Here is a 23690-nt window from a genome sequence, read left to right as displayed (position 1 = left end):
AATTTAAAGTAATTTTCTATAAGGTGGTGATTTTAAAACAAGTCAGATAAAGGAAAATAATACTTTCAATACAAGATGAGCATTTACTGCAGAGCGAGAGCCGGATATTTTCACTGTCCTGAGGTGGCCTCTGTGGGTTTGTCCAGATATGACAAATAGATTCCATTGATCCAAAAATGAGAGAACGTCAATGGGATCTGCGCAGTGTTTGTGACCCTCACTGATACGTAGTATTGGAATTATATTTATGGGCCTATTATTGCTCAAAACCGCCTTTGAGTGTAATTGAAGAGCCCGGAAATCAATGTTATTGTTATTGTGTCATATTTAATGAGTGTTTTGAAAAATGAAAAAAGCACCCCAGGCCTGCAGAGGAGAGGGTGTGAAGTAGAAACAGGAATATGTGTGTGCATGCATATGTGTGTGTAAGAATAAACACTTGCTTTTCAACAGCACCCTAATTGTTTCTCCCAGGCATGGAAATGAGTGATTGAATGAAGCTCTGAAGATAAATTATAGAATGATGTAACGCAACAAAGAAATTGCCAGTGTGGCAAGTAATTTCATCTTGTATTCATAAAGCTCATCTGGGAATTGCAATTTACGGTGCTGACATAATTTTACATTCAAGTATCTTTTTTAGTAGTTGGACTGAGAAATACGCTTATCCCTACAGAGAGGTAGATGAGAAGATTGATACCACTCTCAATATACATCTACAACTAAATAAGATTAGCCTAGCTTAAAGACTCAAAACACAAAGCCTGGCTCTGTCTGAAGGTACATTGTTGTTTTTACACTTTGGTATTTGTGTGGATCAAACAAACAGGAGACAGTATAATGCGTTAACTAGTTAGCTTTAGAGGTGCTGGTAGGTGGATTTTTGTTACCGCTGGACAGAGCCAGGCTACCTGTTGTCCCCATTGTTATGCTAAGCTGAGATAACTTAACCTGCTGCTACCTGTATCTTCACATTTAGCGTACAGACATGAAAGTATTTTCCAAAAAGTATTCACTTTAAGATTTTAATCATTTATTGAGATACTTTTTAGCTAACATTATTAGTTCTTGCTTACTACCCAGTATGTTTAATAAAAAATGATGATGAGGATTGTTTCTCACAAGAATAACCTGACAATGTATAGCCTTTGATGAACCAGATACAGGTGTTACATCTTCTATCAATTAATGATAGGGAGCTGCAAAACCTTTCCAAATTCTAACTTAAATTTCATCAGACCAAGCTGTTAATGCAGTATGGTTATCTGAAGTAATTGTGATTAATCTGGATAAAAGATACAATCACACAGAGCATTCTGTATTTCTCCCTATCTGTTAAGTCAGGCTGTAGTACATTTTAATTAAACCCTCTTTAGATGAAAACTTAAACATAATGCCCCCCCCAAGAGTAAATAGAAAAGAAGCTGAAAGCTGGGAGTTCTACTTGCTCACGGTGAAGGCAGGCTGACACTCGCCGTGTAATCTGTAAATTACCCTGGCTCCTGCCTAGCTCTGTGCCTGTGATAATTAAAACTTCAGTGCGTATGAGAAAGAAAGATGATTAGCGTGTTAGTGCTTGCGCCGATGCTGCTCTATGACAGGCAGACGTTATGAGTCTGTAGGCATGGCTCAGCTTCTACTGTCGCCTTTGGATTTTTATTGACTTTTGCTGCCATTTTCCAAGTGGGCACCAATACATCTAAACACTTCAAGATTTTTCACATTCATCAGAGATCATTCACATCACTACCTGTAAGAACACTTCTTATTTTCCCTCTATGTACCTACGGAGACACCAGACACACGTTTATGGATTTCACACAGAAGTGAATCAGAAGTTAACCTTCGCTTCATCCCTGCTTACAGAGGTATCACAATTCTTACCTCAAACAAAAATGCTTTGATTTTTTTTAAATCCCCCATGCTTTGTAATTCTGCGCCTCCCAGTTGGTTTGGACCTGAGTACCCACATTGCCCTGCAGAATGATAATTTAGCAGTGTGTGTTCAGCCCGCAAGACATGATTAAGAGATGAAACCACAAGACGCTAAACAGAATTCCAGTTCAGGCTCATATCCTAATCCAGAGAGTGTAAACACATACCCCAAGTGTGTGTGTGTGTGTGTGTGTATGTGTGTGTGTGTGTGTGTATGTGTGTGCGCGCGTGCGTGCATGTGTGTATGTGTGATGACATGAGGCTCTGAGACCACGGGAAGCGGCAGGGCACATGCCAAAGAGGTCTACAGTATATCAACGTGGTGAAATAAATGACTGATTAAAAGGGGTGATTTATGAGCTGCCAGGAGTTTACAGCTCCATTAGGAAAGAGGAAAACCAGTTGATGAATAATCCAGAAAGAGAGACAGAAGGGGCGACTGGGGTCGGAAAGTGAAGCGATGGAAAGCGAAGAGAAAGAATGAAATAGTTTTGGACAGACGGCTGCATCCCTGAATCCACACTCTCCAATACAACATTTGGTTTACTGTTGCGGCAGGAGGTCTGAGAGCGATAAAGTTTAGGACAGACTGCTGTTTTTTGAAATGTTACTTGCAAAATGAAGCCATGCAAAACTATTGGGGGGAGGGACTGGCAATAAAATACAAGGCCAAAGCAAAACATGCCATAAAAAGTGACTGATGGCATGTCGCCTCTGTAGAGACCTAGCCGGATAGTATTTCTTGCGCTTTCTCCTTCGACCGATCTGTAAAATCTCTGGAAGGAAGGGTTCATCAGTCATCCAACTATAAAATATAGTTTGACATTACTGGCAATAGGTTTATTTACCTTCTTGCAGAGATTTAAATGAGAAGATTGATAGCACTGTCACATGTGTAGGGTAAATACAGTATGCAGGAGCTGGTTAGCTTAGCTTAGCACAAAGACTGGAAACGGTGGACACAGCTATCCTGGCTCTGTCCTAACGTAACAAGATGCGCCTTTTCAAATTGGAAACTTGAATTTGACCATAGGTATGAATGTTTTACCCCTGTGAGAGCAACTACGGTTGGGCATATTTAAGCAAACACTAGGATGAAAATATGCTTACTAACACATCCAGAGTTAATGAACTGGCATTGACAGTGTGTGTGTCTGTGTGTGTGTGTTTTACAGGTGGGCCAACAGAAAAACCTCAAATTAACCCTGGCAGCACTACTGTGTTCCCTAATCCACATAAAGGTACACACAAATACACACTATCTGCTGTCCTTTCTCACATACACACATCATTAACATTACTTTACATCGCTGCCTCCATGTTTCAGATTCCACCGGACAAGGTCACCTTGCAACTGCTCTCATTATCGCCATGTCAACCATTTTCATCATGGCCATCGCCATCGTCCTCATCATCATGTTTTACATCCTGAAGGCCAAACCGAGTGGCCATGGTGAGAGACAAACACACACACACACACACACACACACACACACACGCATACATTCACACTCTCATGTTAAATGTTGGCATTTGTTTTTATGATGTTCCTCGTGTGTGTCTGTCTGCAGCTTGTTGTTCAGGGCAAGTTGTGAAGGCGGTAGAAGCTCAGACCAACAAACAGGAAGACAAGAAAGATGTCCCTGGTGAGACATGACTCAAACACAAACTGAATAACTAATAAGCTCACAGCATTTAAGCTTCTCAGAGGTTTCCTGTTTGGTATCTCTCACACCACAGTCTGTATTCTGGCCTCATAATTGGGAGTCTCTTGCAGTAAAAACAATGAGCTCGTCAGATGCATACTGGTATCCTGGTTATAAGATCTGGTTTTGATTATATTCTCAATGTGATGTTTATATGAAACATAAGTAATCTTGATATTCATATCCTTGTATACGTAGTTCTAACATTATCCACATTTTTGGCAGTATGTATTGGGTTTTTTTTCATTGTTAAACCAAGGGGGGACAAAAAAATTCAACAATACTTGAGAATAAAAGTAGCTGTATAGATAATTTATTAAGATCATGAGTACATAGTGTAAGATCTAAAGTACAAGAGAATATTTTGAAATAGTTTCTTATAATTATATAGGAAAATGCAAAACAAAGTAAAGCATGAACAATTTAGTGACATTAGAGATGGTTTACATAGAGACCATCTGGTTTTTTCTTCTCTAACATTCTCAGTGTTTTCATATCTGTTAAAATAAGCAGGCCATCAGTCAGGAACTGATCATTTCCATGTTTCCATAAACTTCACTAGCACGTTGCACAGTTCCTAAAAGAAAGCCTACAAAATATATACTCAATAACTGAGGCAGTTTATACTACTTAAAAGTACACTCTGAATAGTATACAAGTATAATATAGTACAATAGTAACAAGAGAAACTATAATTAGCCTTTTCCTCAACCCTTAGCTTTAATAACTATAAAATGAGTCCAAAATATTCACAGTGACACCGCACACAATTTGCTTAACAGTCAGTTGAACAGATACCAACCAGCAGTGATTAGAGTAACACTGTATATAATTTGACTCAGTCCTGCAGCATAATCCTCTCTAACCTTGATTCTTATTTGTTAACCGCAAACACTGTATGAGCCCATATCTGCAAATGTATTATCCAACACTTCCCTGTAGTGCTTTGGGCTCAGCTGATAATGATTTTTTTTTTTTCAAATTAAAGCTGTGGCTCGCAGATGTGTTTGGAACTATTTCACACTGAAAAAAGTCTAGTGGGGGAAGCATTTCCTTCCGAATTGTACTCTTATCTCTGGAGCAGCATGTACAGTAGGTATGAATTATGGGACACTTGAACTCTCAGATCACGTCAAGATCTGCCCAACAACAATCAATGCAATTCTGATTGAGTCTATATTAGATATGAAATTAAACAAACCGTATCATCCCATCAAATCTGAGTGAATCACATCTGAATGTCAATACAGCCTTGGCTCCATGCGTCGGTCTATTATGCATGTGCATATTTATGATTTATAGCATAATGTCTGCGAATGCAAGTGTGTGCTTGTGTACTGTGTGTGTGTGCGTGTGTGTGTGTGTGTGTAAGCTGACAGACCTGCAGTTTGATGAGTACATCATGGTGGAATGTGAAGCTTCCAAAGCTAAAGCCATACGTTGCTTTAGGCGCCATTTCTCCTGACAATGATGCTCTGTTCAATTTCACTCCCAGACTGACTGACTAACCACTTACATGTGGTGTCGATGAGAACACACACGTACACACACTTACTGCATCTGTGGCCACAGATGCATTATGCGGTACAATGAGGTCGCTTACTTAATAATGTAATAGCAAAAAGAAACATGATAAAGTAGTTAGAGTGCGATTAAAAAATAAATGTCTGCATTGTGACTTAATGTTAGGTTACTGTGTGTGAGTGTGTGTGTGTGAATGGATTTTGGAAAACTGCTATGTCTGTGTGTGTGTGTGGGAGAGAAGCCCATTGCTCGGAGCTCTACCGGAGCTAGCTGTCACTCACGTAGACACAGAGTTAATAAGTCTGTGAGATGAAAGACACTACGCTTAAATTTACACTCTCTCTCTCTCTCTCTCTCTCTCACTCACACACACACACACACACACACACACACACACACACACACACACACACACACAGACACAGCATTTGTTCCACTTAGGTATTCACTCATTATGCTGTCTATCCCTATCAGTGTCCATGATGTAAGTGTAATTCAGCATAATAGTCACTGTAATCACTTAATACACCGCTCCAACTGCAGCTCCTCTGTTCGAGGGATACATACTTTTAGCCTCAGGAATCTGTTCTCTTTTATGCACTCCAACTCATGCCAACATCTATTCAAAAAGTGTAGGTTGAATCCAGTGTTGCTTAGCGATAAAAGATAAGAGACCACAAAAAACCCTTCGTTCAACACCTGTATTTCAATAACTGCATAAAAATTTCCAAGAAATTAAATTCTCACAATGCATTTTAGTGGAAGATATGTTGTTTGTTTTTTGAATGATGTTTGGTTAATTACATGCGACATATCAATTAAAGTGAGAATGTGTAACTTTTTAAGTAATAATAATAGTAATAATAATAATCTTTATTTATAGAACACTTTTCAAAACAATGTTACAAAGTACTTTCACAAGAGCAAAGAAAACAAAACACAGCAAACAAAATAAGATAAACGGTAAAAGCTTGACCAGTGTCATGACTCAAGAAAATCTCGGAAAAATGAATGGAAATGTTCCTGTAATTGCCACTTGTCGCCGCTGTTCAGCAAAAGAGAGTACTTTATATCAACACTAACCCAGCAAACCTTTTGGAAAGGTTTGAGTATATTGTGGCATTCTTTTCATATATGAAATAGTGGCAGGTGGTGGATAAACATCCTTTGAGTATTTTAGTATATTTGCAGCGTTACTATGACTGCCTTATCTCTTTTTTATTCTGTATTTGTGAGAAAATAAATCACGTATATACCTCCATATCCTTTCTCTCCCTCTCTCAGACAATGTGGTGATCTACTCAGAGAAAGACGATTTTGACAAACTAAAAGCGCCACCTCAGAAGACGGTGAAAAGGTGAGCGACATGTCTGATTCACAAACAGCTTCATCACACTGCTACTAATTTGGTCGAACAAAGTAAGACCAGACGGTTGTCAGTGATTAATGGTTAAATCCAGACAGCTTAATGCACTGTGTAGCAGGAGAACAGAACATAGGACTTGGTTGAAACTGACATGCTATGCACAAAGCAATGCTAAGTGTACAAACCATGAAGGACACAAAGCAAGAGTCCCAGTGGAGGCTAAGAACCTTTATTTATGACAATGGGCATGTTGTAAAGGTGATGGGTGAGGTGTAGGATAATAACTAAGCCTCGCAATGGACAAGAAAAATATTTCCTTCTTTTGATTGACAAGCAGTTGGTTTTTTCTACTGAGGTTTGCAAGGGATTTTGAAAGGGATTTAAACACAAAGTAATAAAGGTGTATTCTAACTTTTTTTCTCATCACATAACTCCAGGTTGCTCCACCATGTTTTGCGCTTAAAACCAAAATGAGTACCTTCCATTCACAAGTATTTTAATACCACAGAAATTCTGTATGTCTATAAATGGTATGTGTGAATGGGTGTTATGCTTCATAACTGTGCATGTACTGAAGAATATTTTATATTCGCCTCTTATATACACCACTGTGTCCTTATCTTTTCCTTATCTTAAGTGTGCATTACGAATGTGTGTGTGTTTAATTTCTATGGGGTCACAGAGACTTTGCGCAACAGAAAGAAGCTTTTATAATTAAAAATTTTCAGCATCTGCCCATAATTAAGCCACCACAGAACAAGTCACTGCAGTAGTAGTATAATTGCTGCTGGCCCATTTTTTTTTTTTTTTTGCTGTATCTGCGAATACGTATGCACATGTCAGTTGAGGGATTTTTTTTGTTTGTTATAAATGAAGCAAAGAGCCATTATGTGGCTTTGGACCAGGCAGAGGTGGGTTTGGGGAGGTTGGGTGGGGGAGTGTAGCATAGATGAGCCCTGAAGCCTAGCAAAGTGAGAAGGCAAGAGGGGGTAGTTGTCAAAGCGGAGAGGGGTATTTATTCCTGGACTAAAACCACCACCAGGTGAAAGCACAAAAGAACGACAGTTTTCTCACCTTCGTCTTTCTGCATTCATCTCATCACCTAGATGTGCAGACAATGCGGCTTTATGGGCGCTAGTGGCTAATGTGTGGGGAGAAGTGTGGGAATGCATGATAGCATACAGTATTGCACACACACCTACAGTGAGCCATTGTGCTCAAAGTGCTGGTAGTGAACATGCTTAGATGGATATGCTGTAGGGGGTGTGAATTAGAGAATAGATGAGATACACACACACACACACACACACACACACACACACACACACACACACACACCTCAGCATCAATAGCAGTAAACAGTGTGGTACAGCAGCATGCCAGAGGATGTGCTAACTCACTGCTTTAGCTGCCAGAGTGGGTGTTAGATGTCCGGGAAACAATGCCATTTTGTGTGTTTGCTCAGGAAAACAGCTCGGGACTGCGAAACAATGGTATTCTGTGAGCATCTCTGACAACAAGGCGGTTTTTGGGAGAAAATCCAGAGCAGGGATAGGGAGGAAGAGGACAGGTAATAAAGTGATAGTACATGGTATCATGTTGTAAAACGCAGGGCTACTTCAGTCAATCACAGGAACAGCTTAGAAACATCAACAGCTATGGCAACAACAACAACAGCATTCTTCTCCAGCTCATTTTCATTTCTCAACGTTCCTGTTAAGTTTGCAAAGACACAAATCATTGTGTGGGCAGTAGCTGTCACTCATTTAATTATGTAGTATAACTGCAAAACTGCACACACATGGTTACAGAATATCTGAGTGCAAAGCAGTAGATTGTGAGGGAAGTGACTTTCAAAAGAACATAAAAAAAGTTACATCAGGGGTATACACCCAGCTATGCAGCGTAATTGAATTGTATTGATTTATACTGAGAGATGTTTCTAATATGTAGTCTATCCACTGATGGGGCATACAGAACAAAACAAAACAGACCTTTATAACCTTGATCTAGGTGTACCGTACCTAACAGTGTATTTCTCACTTTTCAAAAGAAAAGTCTGATATGTTGTTTTTAAATGGAAAATAATACCACAATCTGTCACTAAGACCACAGGTAGGAAGAATCTAGCTACAGCCTAGGAGCTTGGCCAAATTACTGGCAGGAAACTGTGCACATTTTAAGTGTTTTATGGGACACCAATGAGTATGTTCACATGTAAATGAGTCCACATATGTGCATGCTTGTGTGTGCAGTGAAAATGACGCGTCATCAGAGAACGAGCAGCTGTTGAGCCGTAGCATTGACAGTGATGAGGAGGCGACGTCTGAGAAGCAAGGGTCAGCCGAGACCAACAACCACAACCTGTGCCTTGTTAACCTGGGGAACAAACCCGACCTCTCCCTGCTCTCTCTGGGCCTCTTGGACCGCGACAGAGCCTGCAATGGGAGCCCCAACATTGCAGCCTGCCAGGCCAATAACATCCCAAGTCCCAACCCCATCGGCAATGTCAACCATATCAACAGTGTGAATGCAATCAACAACAACAATAAAACCCCTGGGGTAGGTGGATGTATCTGTAAAAGACATTACTGGAGAAAAGACTATGCTTACAGATCCTCAGTTCAGTTTACTCTAGAAATCACATATTGTTGTTATTTATCTTTTACCACACAGATGCTACAGAGCCGAAGGAAAAAGATCCTGGATCTGTACACCAGAGCCTGCAATGTGACAGAGGGTAAGCCTTTCTTTCACAGACGAAAACATCCATCTAGGCAAGCTTTGGAATCAGACTTAATTTATGTCAGTACTGTAGGGACATTTGACTTCTTTCTGGTGGAGATGAACTTATAAACTGTGTTGAAGTGAGAAATGAAGAGAAACTGCTTTGGAAAGAAGGCATTAACCTCTCCAGAGGCATCTTCTTTCACAAGTGAACAAAATTCAGACTTAATCAGTAACATTATTTAAGAGGTAAAGGTGTGCGCATGTATATGTTTGTTTAAAATAAATAACTTCCCCATAATGCCTAAAGAGGCATATTTTCAAATAAAATCAAACATTAGTGCAGGGAAACTGGATCATCGCAGCAGCAAAGTAGATTGAGACAGAACAAAGACCAAAAGATAAATGAGAATACAGATGGATGGGTATAAAATAATGAAACTACTTCAAAACCTTGAATAAAGTATGAATCAAGATTAACAGTATCATTATATGAAGGTGAGCAAAGGACCAACTAGAATGATAGTCTACTGCCACACAAGTGCTCTGTAGTTGGGTGCTTTGATCTAAATGCTAGCTTAGCATTTTGGTGGACATTGCCTATATCTATATCCAAGCCACAATCATGGCTAAAAATGAAATTTTATTTAAATCTTCAAATAACTGACTATGTTTGTGTGCTCAGTTCTAACACTTCTATCCCTCGCCAGGCCTGAGTCCAACAGAGCTTCCCTTCGACTGTCTGGAGAAGGCCAGCCGCATGCTGAGCTCCTCCTACAGCAGTGAGGCGGCTGTGGTGAAGACATGGAGGCATCTGGCTGAGAGCTTTGGGCTGAAGCGCGACGAGATCGGTGGCATGAGCGACGGCCTGCAGCTCTTTGAGAGAGTGAGCACGGCGGGCTATAGCATCCCCGACCTTCTGACCCGTCTGGTACAGATCGAGAGGCTGGACGCTGTTGAGTCACTCTGCTCGGATGTGCTGGGCAGTAGTGAGATGTCGGCAGCAGCTGGACGGCAGGGCATCAGCAGTTTTCACAGCCAGCTGGTCTGTCCACCCCAGTGCTCATCTCCATCCCAGCGCTGTGCTAGTGTCTAAATACGCAGTGGCGCAGAGACTGAGGACAGCACATATACAGTATACACCTTACCCCATCACATGAAGAATGTCAGTGGACCTCCCTGTGCACAATCCTTTTTTCTGATTATGGGTTGTCAATATTAAGAATCTAGTAATACCTTATATGGCCTTAATGTTCTCTTTCTGAAGTGCTACAGAGTTTGAGAAAGACAAAAATCAAAGACCAAAGATTAAGATTACTCTCTAGTATGCTAATTCAGATATTTTCTCCTCTGACAAAGACTAAACCAAACTAGTTTTCTTTTTATTAGATTTTTGTCTTTCTAAAATTTTAGCAAACAATACGTAGGTTAACTGTGCGCTGGACGTAACACTTTTTTCAAAACTTTTGATACAACGTTTTGTATGCTGTTTACAAAATCCCACAAATGGTGTGTTGATGGAAATGGTCACTGAGCAGCTCCTCTGCAGAAGTGTTTCTTGGCCATCTGTCCTTCTAGTTCACAGTATAGAACTCTCTCTTCTACTGCCCCCCTCACTCCTGTGCACGAGCGCTAACGCCACCTGATTGGTGGAACAATGTTGTGGGGAAAGTCTGCACCACTTTTTATCTGTTTCATTTACAGAGCCATGGCTTTGTAGGAAAATCAGATTTTTTTCAGAGCACACATAAAACGGAGGGCTAGCAAACTGTGACGAAATATTCGCTGAATTAATCAAAAAGTGTATTGGATTACAATCACTTTTTATCCCTTTAAGTGCCTTTCTTGTAGGAACACCAGTACAAGTGCATTGTAAGTGGAAGGAATTAGGATCCCTTCTTAGCTGTCCTTTCACTGAACCTTCTTATCAGGACCAAAATCATTTGGTTAAACCCGCAGCTGACAGAATTAGATGTTTGTTTCCATATAAAGAAAGTAACCTGGTTTGACTGCAGCATCGGTTAACATTCATAACTGCGCCTATGGCTGTGTTGTCATCATAAAGGAAAGACAGTAGATATGAACTTCCCTTTTTCAAAATAAAATCATTATGCCCAGCTGGAAATGCTAAAACATCCATCAAATAGGCCTTCATCTGGTAAAATAGTGAACTTGCATTTGGAGATACACTGGTGTCTTGTCATGTCATGTCACCAGCATACACACAACTGTAGTCAACATTACAGAACAGTATTTTCATTTTTAAAGAATTACCTACATACATTATGTTGGTATTTTTAACTGAATGCTTAAAACTGCCTATGTAAATCAATTGACTTAAACCTATTTAAGTCAATTTAGGGTAGATTCTGCAATGTTGTTTATTTAGTACTACTCGGCTCTATTAATTGATTTCCATATGTGTGTTAAGAGTGGAAACAATTGTACTTCACCAATAGATAAAGTTTAGTGTGTGTCTTCTGCTTAAACACACATGTAAATCCACTTCCCCAACATATTTTCTTACTGCAACTACTTCCTCAGCAGTGACCCAGTATGTGACCCTCCACATAATTCTTCCTCTCCCCGCGTATTCCCCTTTTACCCCAATGCTGCGGTCTAGTGCTGCCGCCAACCCTAATTATTTGGCGTGTGGCTCCCTGGGCCCCTAATAGGCTGAAGTGTTGTGGTTTACAGAGCGGGTGCAAAGTGCCTGTGATTTCCAGCACCCAATTAAGCATTTAGGGCCACTTAACCACTGAAAGCCCAGTGGAAAAGCTGTAAAACCCTGCATTAAAAAGAGAGATGCCACGGCAGAGGCATGACTAACTGCCCCTGGGGTAGCTGCACTGTGAACGATGCAAGAATGCAGCCGGTTGTGGTGGAAGCAGTGCTACGGTCATCCTATAACGTCTGACCTTACTCAGCTTTTGTGGTCGACTCAGTCATGCTCAGACAGGATTCAAGCTCCCCACTCCCCTATGGGACCAATATGGCAAATGAGAACAATATGCAGGTTGTGAGGGTTGTCCTTTTCTGAAAAGCAGCTGAAGCTGGTTAAGTGTTGTACGTACAGAGACCGAGGGTGGCTCTGATAAGCATCAAGTTAAACTTTGGGAAGAGCGTTACGTTAATGCTCATAAAAGATACGATACTGCCAGTCAACATCCTGCTTTCTCTAGCAGTTAAGCTTCAAAACTTAGCAGTAAGCTCCAAAGGCCAACTTTGACAAGCAATGCCAAGACTTGCTTTGATCTAATTTCTTGGGAATGGGACTGATCTTTATCTCATGTCTGATGTTGTCAGTATAATGTCCCATGACTGTTCTGCACAAAATCAAACACATCACTCGCTGCCAAGTTCTTTCTCTACTGCTTTTTTTTTTTTCGTTCATTTTTTACAGTGCAAACTCTGGGGCTGGACTCCAGCACTTTAAATTAATTAATGTGCATGTTTATCAAGCATGTGTTCATATTTTTTGTTCTTTAATGTCTCCTGTCAACGCAAATAACAAGCTCCCATTTGAATATACTGCCTTCTTAGAGCAGTGTTGTCTTCATCAAATCAAATTAAATTGAAAACAGGTTTCACTAGTTATTTTTTATGATGTTTTATGCTGTTGAACTATTGTAAATAATCTAATTTGGTGGATTGAACTGAAATGGACTCAAGCCCTGTTTTCAGACAGGCAAAAAACTTGTGTGACATATATTACGCTGATAGGATGATATACAGAAGCCAAAATGGATTACTTACCTCAGTAGCACACTCAAAGAACACAGTAGAACATGTAGAAACACACACACTCATCACAGAACCAAAGTATAACTGTATATATAACTTATTATTGTACATAATGTATACATTAATAAAGATGTATGGAAAAAATGGCTTGGTATTTGTATTATTATGTGATAACTGACTGATGTAGGTATAAAATCGTTATTACTATCATCTTGGCTGATATCTGATTAAATGAATTCAGTTTGAGACAAGTGAATCTGGATTGGACCATCAGGACCCACAGAGTACAAACAAACTGCGTGTGGGACATACAGCAAAAGTATGAATGAAAGACCTTTCACATTACTTACATTGTAAGAACACCAGCCAGGCTAGCAGCTCTGTGAGGCTTAGCCGTGGTTGACAAAATACATAAATCATGTACTTAAGTAAAAGTACAGACACTCTAGCGAAATATTACTCCACTAAAAGTAGAAGTCTTCAATTTAAATTTCTACTTGAGTCAAAGTACAAAAGTACTTGCTTTTAAAAACACTTATGTATCAAAAGTAAAAGTACTATTAGTATGGTTATATAAGGCAGGCGCTGCTATGACAAACTGAATTTAAAAATACAGTAGGCAAACTTTCCTATTTATTAATGGCATTCGTTATAAACAGGTTGCCCTTTCAATAATATTTCATGTTACTTAGTTATGTGTGTGTCAGTGGTGGACGAAGTATTCAGGCAAAATTACTAATACCACATTGTAAAAACACTGTTACAAGAAGACATACAAGTCCTGCTTTGAAAATATTACTAATATTTTACTGTTTTATAATTGTTTAGGGGGAGCTCATTTTTAAATATTTTGTTTGAGAGGGCAACTATATTTTCTCCATTAATCGATTTTCGAAATTCTGAAAACAGTGAAAAATGCCTTCACAATTACCCAGAGCCCAAAAGTGACAGTACATTACAAAGCTCAAAATTATTGCAAATACATTAAAATAATTAAAATGTCTCAGTCTTCATATGTTTAATGTGTAAAAACCTTATTTTGTAAAGTAACTAGTAACTAAAGCTTTCAGATAAATGTAGTGAAGTAAAAAGTACAGTATCTCCCTCTGAGATGTAGTGGAGTAGAAGTAGAAAGTGGCATGAAAAGAAAATACTCAAGTAAAGTACAAGTACCTCAACTTTGTACTTAATTACATTTACATTTATTAATTTAGCTGATGCTTTTATCCAAAGCGACTTACAATTACTATATATGTCGCACGCCTCTGGAGCAACTAGGGGTTAAGTGTCTTGCTCAGGGACACATTGGTGTCTCACAGTGGATTTGAACCCTGGTCTCGCACACCAAAGGCGTGAGTAAATGTACTTATTTACTGTCCACAACTGGTACTCAGGCACAGTGGTCCTTTTAACATCTGTATGTTAACATACTCAAAATGACAACGCTGCAATACAATACAATAGCATGCTAACATGCCGATGTTTAGCAAATGTTAACTGTGTTCACCATGTTAGTTTACATAGATATTTGCTCATCAAGACAAGACACAAAGTACAACTCGAAGAGGAAAGAATGTCATTAGTTTGGCAGGTATTTCGTAATAAAGTATTGGACAAATTACAGTTTTGACCTGTTGATGGTGCTGGATCAAAAGTCAGAGAATCACTACAGTTTTTACAATTCATCGTGAGGACAACATGAATATCGGTGCCAAACTTCACATTTCACCCAAAGCCGCAGAAGACAACCTCATGGTGGCGCTAGAAGAAAAGTGCAGTCCATCCAAAGGCTGTTGAAATATTAAAGTCTGGACCAAAAGTAAAGTGTTTGACCGACTGTCAGATTGTCACTGCCATCCACAGAGCCAGACTGGCAGCAAGACTAAAATATTATCTTGATTATACCAATTACCAATAAATTAAAACATTTACAGTCTAGACTCTTAATATCAGGGTAAAAAACATGAAACATACAGTGTGAACAATGGGACAAAGTAGCTGGATTTCAAATCAATAAATATTTTCATACAGAAACTCAGAAAAAACCTTTTAAACATATTTACACAATATACATAATAATACATAATTTAACAATTAAAATGGTGCACATGTTTAGAACTTGTAACTTGTTATTTGGTCTTCTCATACAACAACCAGTATACCACAGACCAAATAATTGTTTATTACAGCAGCTGTCCAGGTGGCTGGTCTCAGATGATCTTGGAGGTGAAGATGCTGGATGTGGAGGTCCTGGACTGATGTGGTTATATGTGGTCTTCGGTTGTGAGGTCAGTTGGATGTACTGCCAAATCCTCTGAAATTCCTTTGGAGACGGCTTATGATAGAGAAATTCAATTCACGGGCAACAGCTCTTTTGTGTACACAGAGTTAGTCTTAGATTTTTGAGTTCAGCTCATGATGAATGGGGGCAAAAATAAAAGTTATGCGTTTATAATTTTGTTCAGTGTATATAAAAATGTAATAAGCCATATACATCATGTCAGAGATCCCCGTAAATGACCCCATATAGTCGTCATTTGTCAGCCATTACTTGACACTGACAGGGGCTGTTAATGGCTTAGAGAAACCAAATGGAAAATCGCTAATCACAAAATTGTCCAGTTCTTTAAAAGCTCCAGCAGTTAATTATAGATCATCAAATGTGACATTAACTAGACAGTTCATCAAATGAGAGATGATTTCATTGGAAAACGACTGTAGGACAAGATAAGTAGAACATCATTCAGGCATCAGTTCTCACTCTTTTATCTCTCCCACTGGCTTGCTACTGCAGGTTGAGAAGGAGTTCGGGAAGCCAAACCACTTCTCAGCTTTATGTATTTCTACATTTTTTTATTTATTTACTGTTACCAAACATTGAAGAATAACACAAAACTACATTTTTTAGATACTTGAGGATTAGTAAATGGTGCAACTTGACCTGCACAAACACAAAACACTTTTCTCAACCCGGAGGAATTTTGTTCCTCTGCTGCAGCCACTCTTTTTGACTTTGACTTTTTCCTCCACCAACAAGGCATCAGCCACTACAGTGGCATCTGTCACCTCAACACACCGCTCTGTCATCAGGCTTTCACTATGTGCTGGTGTGTATCTGTGCCAAGATTCCCAAGGCTTTAGCTAAATGATTAGGTGTATATGTACTGGCTGAGGATCTTAGGTCTGGATCATAGAAGGTCTGCCTGGCAGTGGAAATGCCAGCAATGCTGCTGTGGGGCATCAGGGCAGCATTGAGGTCTTTCTCTCATCATGTTTCAAATGCTCAAATTTTCCCAAAAATAATCTATCCCAAATGACGAGCCTTTAGTCTGATAACACACACACATTGAGTAGGTACCCACACATGCAGAAGTGTGTGCGTCTTTGTGTCTTCGGGGTGTTTTTTTGTTTTTTTTGCATCTAAAGCGCTTGGCTTGACTTTAAATGAGGAGGATGGAGCCATAGAGAGCCACTTCAGGGCAAGGAGTGCCATCCATTGAGACTAATTAAAGCTCTGCCAGGCAGGAACAATTTTACCCTCTACACAACAACTACATGCACACACTCATCCCTGTCAATCACCTGCAAACACATCAAACAGCAGCAGTACAAATACTGTCCAGACCTCAGTCAGGTGTATTTTCTATAACCTGTCTGGATCAGAAAGTTTGTGTCTGTCTGGAGAGCAGGATGAACTGTGTTTGCACTCTCAGTAATTAACCCTTTCATGCATTAATTATTAAATCACAAAGTTTTTTTTTTTATGTTTTACTTTCAAACAGGTGAAAAAAAAATGCATTAATGGCATAAAGTGATTCAATGGAACTCAATATAGGTTAGAAAAAGGGGAATAAATACACATAAAGTTATCCAAGTGTCAATTATATCAAATAAGGCAGAATCTACATAGGCAGAATATACCGTTAGGAGCATAATGTCCACTGGAGTGGACAGATGGATTTTCAGTCTCAGAACAAAATGTGCAAGAAATTAATCATTCAAATCTGGAAAATGGATGTCTAACATCTTTTTTTAGTTGAATTCTTTTTTTTTACCAGCCTGATTTTCTCATAATAAAAGCATTTTACAGTTACTGCTGAGGTACTTGGTGCATCTCCCCTTATTTTGAAATTATGATGCAGTAACCACATGGTGGTTTGGACATGGTACTATAACTTCAATGGCTTCCAAATATCTGTCCACTGTGGACATCATGTATGAAAGGATTGCCTTCAACAGCCATAGGGGCAGTTTCGTAAAAAATACACTGATACATTGTCAAATAGTTATTGATACAATTTCTGTTAGCCAAGGACCTTGATTTTGATTTTGATGAGCAGTCCTCCTTGAAAAATCCTTTGTCAAAGAGGAGTTAGAACAGAGTATTCTCCTAAACATGGAAGAGCAGCAGGCAGGCAGTGAAGTGTGCGCAAACCAACACACAGCTGCGTGGTCGGGTTGTCACAGGGTCACATTTTGCTGAAAATAAAAGTGTTTAGAACTACTGCGGCACACTGACTGACAGCGAAGAATCATATTATGGTGTAGAAGTGGTTTAAGAAGTTTCTAACAACATGGAACCTGAAAGAAAAGTTTGATATTTTTGGATATACACTAATTTGTTTTCTGGCTAGGAGTTAGATGAAGCGATCGGTGCCTCTCTCACGTCTGTGCGTTAAGTACAAAGCTGGAGACTGGACGCGACCGGCATAAAGCTTAGCTTATAGCATAAAGACTGGAAACAGCTAGCCCGTGCTGGGGCAATGGGCAAACATTCGTAAAGAAATAGTTACAATTAGTACCTCCACATAAAACAATAAATTTCTGTTTGTGTATAAATTAAGCAAACGAGATACACTGTATCAGTAAGCTTACATGTTCTGGTAGGCTTTTTCTGAACTTTGTACAGAGGGCATTTTGGAAAACACAAAACCAATTTTGGTACTGTAGAAAGAAATGAAATCCTAAATCAGGACTGACACTTCATCAATAAAATTGTTATCAGATGCAAGCCTTAATGATAGAAAAACAGAATAAAAGAAGTTAAAACAAACAGGATTTGGAAATGAGGGCGATCCCGGCCGGTCTACCATAAATAACCCCTGACAGCTGCTTCCCCTCACAACTCCTTCCCACACTAGCTCATATACAGTCAGGTATACTTCCAGACCCTCCAAGTACTTATTGCATTACTCTGGCAGCATATTTAAGCATATTGCGGCTGGTGGAAATAATACACATTTGGAGGTCTGCCATGATGAATCGCTGATTGACTTGACTTTATGGTTGTGCTGAAGTGGAACCGCTAATGTTTCCCCCTGTCAGCCTCCTCCCACCTACCAAATAACAACTTAATGAGGTTTACCAGCCAGACCAGAGTGGGGCGACTCTTTAGGGTAATTATCTGAATTTTTGGTCCACTAGAGAAACCCAAACATAAATCAAGATCAGTGTATAAAGTCGTGTGGGTGATGCTGTGCAGGGCAGATTGGCAGAGTTTAGCGTGTTAGGGAACACAGACCAGACACTGCTATGCCGACTGCAGCGCAGACCAGACTTAACTGAAGTCATGGAAGTAAATAAACGAGCCGTCGACAGTTCTTTGAGTAGGCATAGACAATAAAGCCCTGTTAAAGAGATACTTCATCCAAAATCTATTTGAGTACACTCACAGCCTTTAGGCTTGAAAAGTAGAACCTAGAAGTTTGTAGATTCCTTCAGCTTCCATAGAAACTGTAATCTCTGTCTCAACTGTCCATCCATTCAGTGTGTTTCAGTTGTATTTTTGCCTAAATGCACTACTACTGTTTTGCCCTCATGAAGCCTAAAAACTCAAGGCAGTCTGCATTAGCTGTATTTTGGTAACAATGTGACTCACTATCTCGTTCCCGCTCTTACTATTATTGTGGTGATTGTTAATAAAAAGGAGAGCATTAATTACACAAAAAAATGGATGCAAGTTGTGAATTGCAGAATCCTATTATAAGAATGTAATTCAAAGAGTTTCAGGGCTGGACTTTCAGTTTCGACCCCGAGAATAGAAATTAATTATATGAATACAATAAAAATATTGAAAACTCAAAGTTCACCAACTAGCATTTTCCCGGAGCTTTTGGCTATATCCTAGGCTGCCTGAACAAATTCCATTCACTGACGTAGGCCACGGGGACATGGTCAAAAGTTCAGGAAAAATAAATCAAGTAAGCGAACTTTGAGGCTGTGACGTTAATATCTCTGTAGCTGACACATTCAAATTTACTAGACTTATTCAAAAAAGGGGAAACTACACACCTTTTACTGCCATGTGCCAAGCCAGCTGAGTGTTAAAAGGAAGAGAGTCACTTTAAGGTCGTCTTTAATCAGCGCCCGGCTGGGATCAGCATATAGAGGAACAGTTGGATTTATAAGGGAAAGCATGGACAACATTAACATTAGGACAATTTTCTCTTCCAACAATTGAGTGCCCCCAAGTTCATTTAAACTGCATTGCTGTGTGTAAACGAACCCTTAAACCTTCTGTATTCATTACAAGTAAATGTCCTACATTGAATGTTTAATGAGTAAAAGTTAAAAAAACAAACAAACAAAAAAAACACAAGTAAAAGTATGTAAAAATAATCATGAAAGTGTACTTAAAGTATCAAAAGTAGAAGTAGTCAATAAGAAAAAAGGACCCCTGTAACTATTAATACTATTACAGTGGGGAGAACAAGGTTTTCCTACTTACAAAGCATGTAGTCTGTAATTTTTATCATAGGTACACTTCAACTGTGAGACGGAATCTAAAACAAAAATCCAGAAAATCATATTGTATGATTTACTGATGATTAATTTGCATTTTATTGCATGACATAAGTATTTGATACATCAGAAAAGCAGAACTTTATATTTGAGATCATACGTTTCCTGTAGTTCTTACGGAGCTACTCCTTAGTTGCCCTGGCTGTGTGTTTCGGGTCTTTGTCATGCTGGAAGACCCAGCCACGACCCATCTAAAATGCTTACTGATGGAAGGTTGTTGGCCAAGATTTCGCAATACGTGGCCCCATCCATCCCCCCCTCAATACGGTGCAGTCGTCCTGTCCCCTTTGCAGAAAAGCATCCCCAAAGAATGATGTTTCCACCTCCATGCTTCACGGTTAGGATGGTGTTCTTGGGGTTGTACTCATCCTTCTTCTTCTTCCTCCAAACACGGAGAGTGGAGTTTAGACCATAAAGCTCTATTTTTGTTTCATCAGAACACATGACCTTCTCCCATTCCTCCTCTGGATCATCCAGATGTTCATTGGCAAACTTCAGAAGGGCCTGGACATGCGCTGGCTTGAGCAGGGGGACCTTGCGTGTGCTGCAGGATTTTAATCCATGACGGCATAGTGGTAATGGTTTTCTTTGAGACTGTGGTCCCAGCTTTCTTGAGGTCATTGACCAGGTCCTGTCATGTAGTTCTGGGCTGATCCCTCACCTTCCTCATGATCATTGATGCCCCGCGAGGTGAGATCTTGCATGGAGCCCCAGACCGAGGGAGATTGACCGTCATCTTGAACTTCTTCCATTTTCTACTAATTGCGCCAACAGTTGTTGCCTTCTCTCCAAGCTGCTTGCCTATTGTCCTGTAGCCCATCCCAGCCTTGTGCAGGTCTACAATTTTATCCCTGATGTCCTTACACAGCTCTCTGGTCTTGGCCATTGTAGAGAGGTTGGAGTCTGTTTGATTGAGTGTGGACAGGTGTCTTTTATAAAGGTAACGAGTAGAGAACAGGAGGGCTTCTTAAAGAAGAACTAACAAATATGTGAGAGCTGGAATTCTTACTGGTTGGTAGGTGATCAAATACTTATGTCATGCAATAAAATGCAAATAAATTATTTAAAAATCATACAATGTGATTTTCTGGATTTTTGTTTTAGATTCCGTCTCTCTCAGTTGAAGTGTACCTATGATAAAAATTACAGACCTCTACATGCTTTGTAAGTAGGAAAACCTGCAAAATCAGCAGTGTATCAAATACTTGTTCTCCCCACTGTATATATCATAACAAATTATTATTACTGGAGCATTCAGCATTTTACTGAAGTAGTTGGGTGAGACAGAGCTGATTTGTAACTATTTTATATAGGACTGCAACTTATTTTCCCGAATCTGATGATTGTTTTCATGAGTGATTTGATAAATTATTTGGTTTGTAACATTTCAGAAAACAGCAACACTTTCAGTGTTTGTTTTGTCCAACCAACAGTCCAAACCTCAACATTGTTTAAAAAAATCAATACTAAAACAATTACAAGGAAAAGCAGCAAATTTTTCCTTACAGCTTGAGGAGCTTGAACCATGACATGTTTGGCATTTTTACATTAAACATAACTCAATTAACTGGCTGCCATTAAGTTTCTTTTAATTAACTAATCATTTCAGCTGTACTTGTATATATTGTTAGGTTTAATTTACAAAAAAGTATAATTTTAAAAGCTCTTCATATTTTATGTACAGACAAATCTCAATCTTTAACATAACCAAAGCAGTCATATAAATGTAGCGTAAAAGTACATACATACATTTCACTCTGAATTGTAGGAGAGTAGAAGTAAAGCACAAGTACTTCAACATTCTACTTAAGTACATTACTTGTGCCAGTGAACGGTGCAGCCATGATTGGCTGTCATGTGTTACTGCTCTGCTCAATAGCTCCAAATTATAGCTTTGCCAAAGCAAAAAATTAGTTGACAGAGAAAGACAGCGATGGGTGGCTTCACAGTGAGCTCCAGTCCTCAATCAGTTTGTACTCTATCCGGAAGGCCGACGTGCTCCGAGGCAGAAGAGATGGATGCTGATAATAAAATTATCTTGACCTAGTGAATTTATTACGTGTACCCTGCATGGCTTGGTGAAGAACGGGAGTCACAGGATGAGTGTTTACGTGGCTGTGTGCTCTGCTGTTGATCATAAAGCCTGATGTTTCCATTTGATATCATCCAGATGTAACAAAATTCACAAATAACCACAATGAGGAATGTAAATGTATGTAAATCCTCTCCTCCGCAATCTTCTCTGCTTGTGGCTGTTGACAGTTGGTGGAGTAGTAAAAATGTAAGCAAGAAAATATTTTAAGCTAGGCTCGAACTTAATCAGAGTGATTTACAGTTTCACCCCCAGTGGAGATTAAAATTATACCACTTATTTACAACAGCACAATCATCTTAAAAAAGGGCACTAAAATTAAATCTTTTTCCAGTCATTTTATATATAAACTGAACTTATAACATTGTTCTTGCATGCTCTCTGGTGCCACATAATAACACAAGTGGGTAGAAACTAAAGTCATTTGGGTTAATAACATACCACATCATTAAATGTGCTAAGCTATAAGATAAAGCTCACTCTCGAACATGGGAAGCAAACAAACAAAAAAAAAGAAGGCTTAAGAAAATACTTGTTCAGTTCATTTGTTTACATTGCGTCCCTATTCAGGGTTCTAATCATTTTCCAGGACTTTTCCAGGACATTTTCAGTGATGTTCTAGCTGGTATGACAACAGGGATCACGTCATACAGCAATATGTTCCTCTCTGTGGAAGTCTGATTTTAAAGACATACCGTCTATGGCTATAACTTATCTATGAAACTATCTATTACATGCATAGAAATAATGACAAAGTGATCTTGTGTTTTAATATTGGATTTGTTTTTCTTTTGGAAAGTCCTTTGTGTTCGATGCTTGGCTTTTCTTATGAATTAACTGAACAAATAATAGCCTACAATTTTCCCTATCAACAAATCTGATGAACCTTAGCTTTCTAAAATCACTGTGGTCTTGAGCCCAAATGCACGTCCGTCGGACCACTGTTACTTTTTTCCTAATTTTCCAGGTGTTTATTAGTTGACTGTTTTCCAGGTTTTCCAAGACGCGTGGGAACCCTGTTGTTTTAGGGATGGATGGGGCTGTAAATATCATAATATATAATGATATTTTCCATCATAGTTTGACTGTACAATAGTAATTTTTCATATAACTCCAATACCACCACGTCTCCTCTTAAACCAGTTCATCTGCTATAACTGTAATGCAGACAGTTTCCAAAATTGACAGATCAATTGATATCATAATAATAAGCATAATAAAAATCTTTATTAACACTGCAGCTGCATAGACAACCAGTGCAAGTATGGTGTAACTGATATTCTACAATAAATGTGTGATCCAATATCCAACAAATATTTCATCAAACTCACTATCTTTGAACCCTGACCAGAACACTGTTTCACACAATACCTAACATGAAATTAATTTAGGAATTTGGATACTGTAGGGGACTTTTAAAACATTCTCTTTCAAATTCAGACCAGCCGAGCACTTCCGAGTGGTTTTCAACTAGCACGTTTTAAATATCAGCTGTAATTGTTCCAGTCCGCCCAATCCCCTCTATTAACAGACACCACCAGTGTGTCCCATCCTGAGACCATTACAACGATCAACCCACCCATGCTCTGGAACAAACAAATATGTTTATACGAAACATATGGATATCAGCATTTCATATGCAATTCGATCTTAATGTCCTTCAGTTCTTTTTGTTTATAGTCATTAAAAAGCTTCACAGTCTCAGCGTCTCTTCCTCCGAGCACATCAGACACCCATTAAGGCCACTGGCAAGCATGACACTCATTTAAGGGGGGGGGGGGGGGGGGGCAACAAC

The 23690-nt window shown here is 39.2% G+C and overlaps 2 protein-coding genes across 2 annotated transcripts in view; one reads left to right on the top strand and one right to left on the bottom strand.

Moving 5' to 3' along the window:
* Positions 1-13061, top strand: part of edar (ectodysplasin A receptor) — a 37039-nt gene extending 23978 nt beyond the window's left edge. Inside the window, exons 6-12 of the mRNA XM_046053937.1 lie at positions 3111-3176; positions 3263-3388; positions 3507-3581; positions 6450-6522; positions 8787-9093; positions 9208-9271; positions 9969-13061. Coding sequence (XP_045909893.1) covers positions 3111-3176; positions 3263-3388; positions 3507-3581; positions 6450-6522; positions 8787-9093; positions 9208-9271; positions 9969-10354 — 1097 coding nt within the window. The 3' untranslated portion in view covers positions 10355-13061. The remainder of the gene's footprint in view (positions 1-3110; positions 3177-3262; positions 3389-3506; positions 3582-6449; positions 6523-8786; positions 9094-9207; positions 9272-9968) is intronic.
* Positions 2108-23690, bottom strand: part of LOC123973708 (coiled-coil domain-containing protein 138-like) — a 45489-nt gene continuing 23906 nt past the window's right edge. Inside the window, exon 16 of the mRNA XM_046053934.1 lies at positions 2108-2127. The gene's annotated coding sequence lies outside the window, so the exon portion shown is untranslated. The remainder of the gene's footprint in view (positions 2128-23690) is intronic.

Source organism: Micropterus dolomieu, linkage group LG07 (genome assembly GCF_021292245.1).
Source record: "Micropterus dolomieu isolate WLL.071019.BEF.003 ecotype Adirondacks linkage group LG07, ASM2129224v1, whole genome shotgun sequence".
Taxonomy (NCBI): domain Eukaryota; kingdom Metazoa; phylum Chordata; class Actinopteri; order Centrarchiformes; family Centrarchidae; genus Micropterus; species Micropterus dolomieu.
This window is presented reverse-complemented; position numbering and strand designations above follow the sequence as displayed.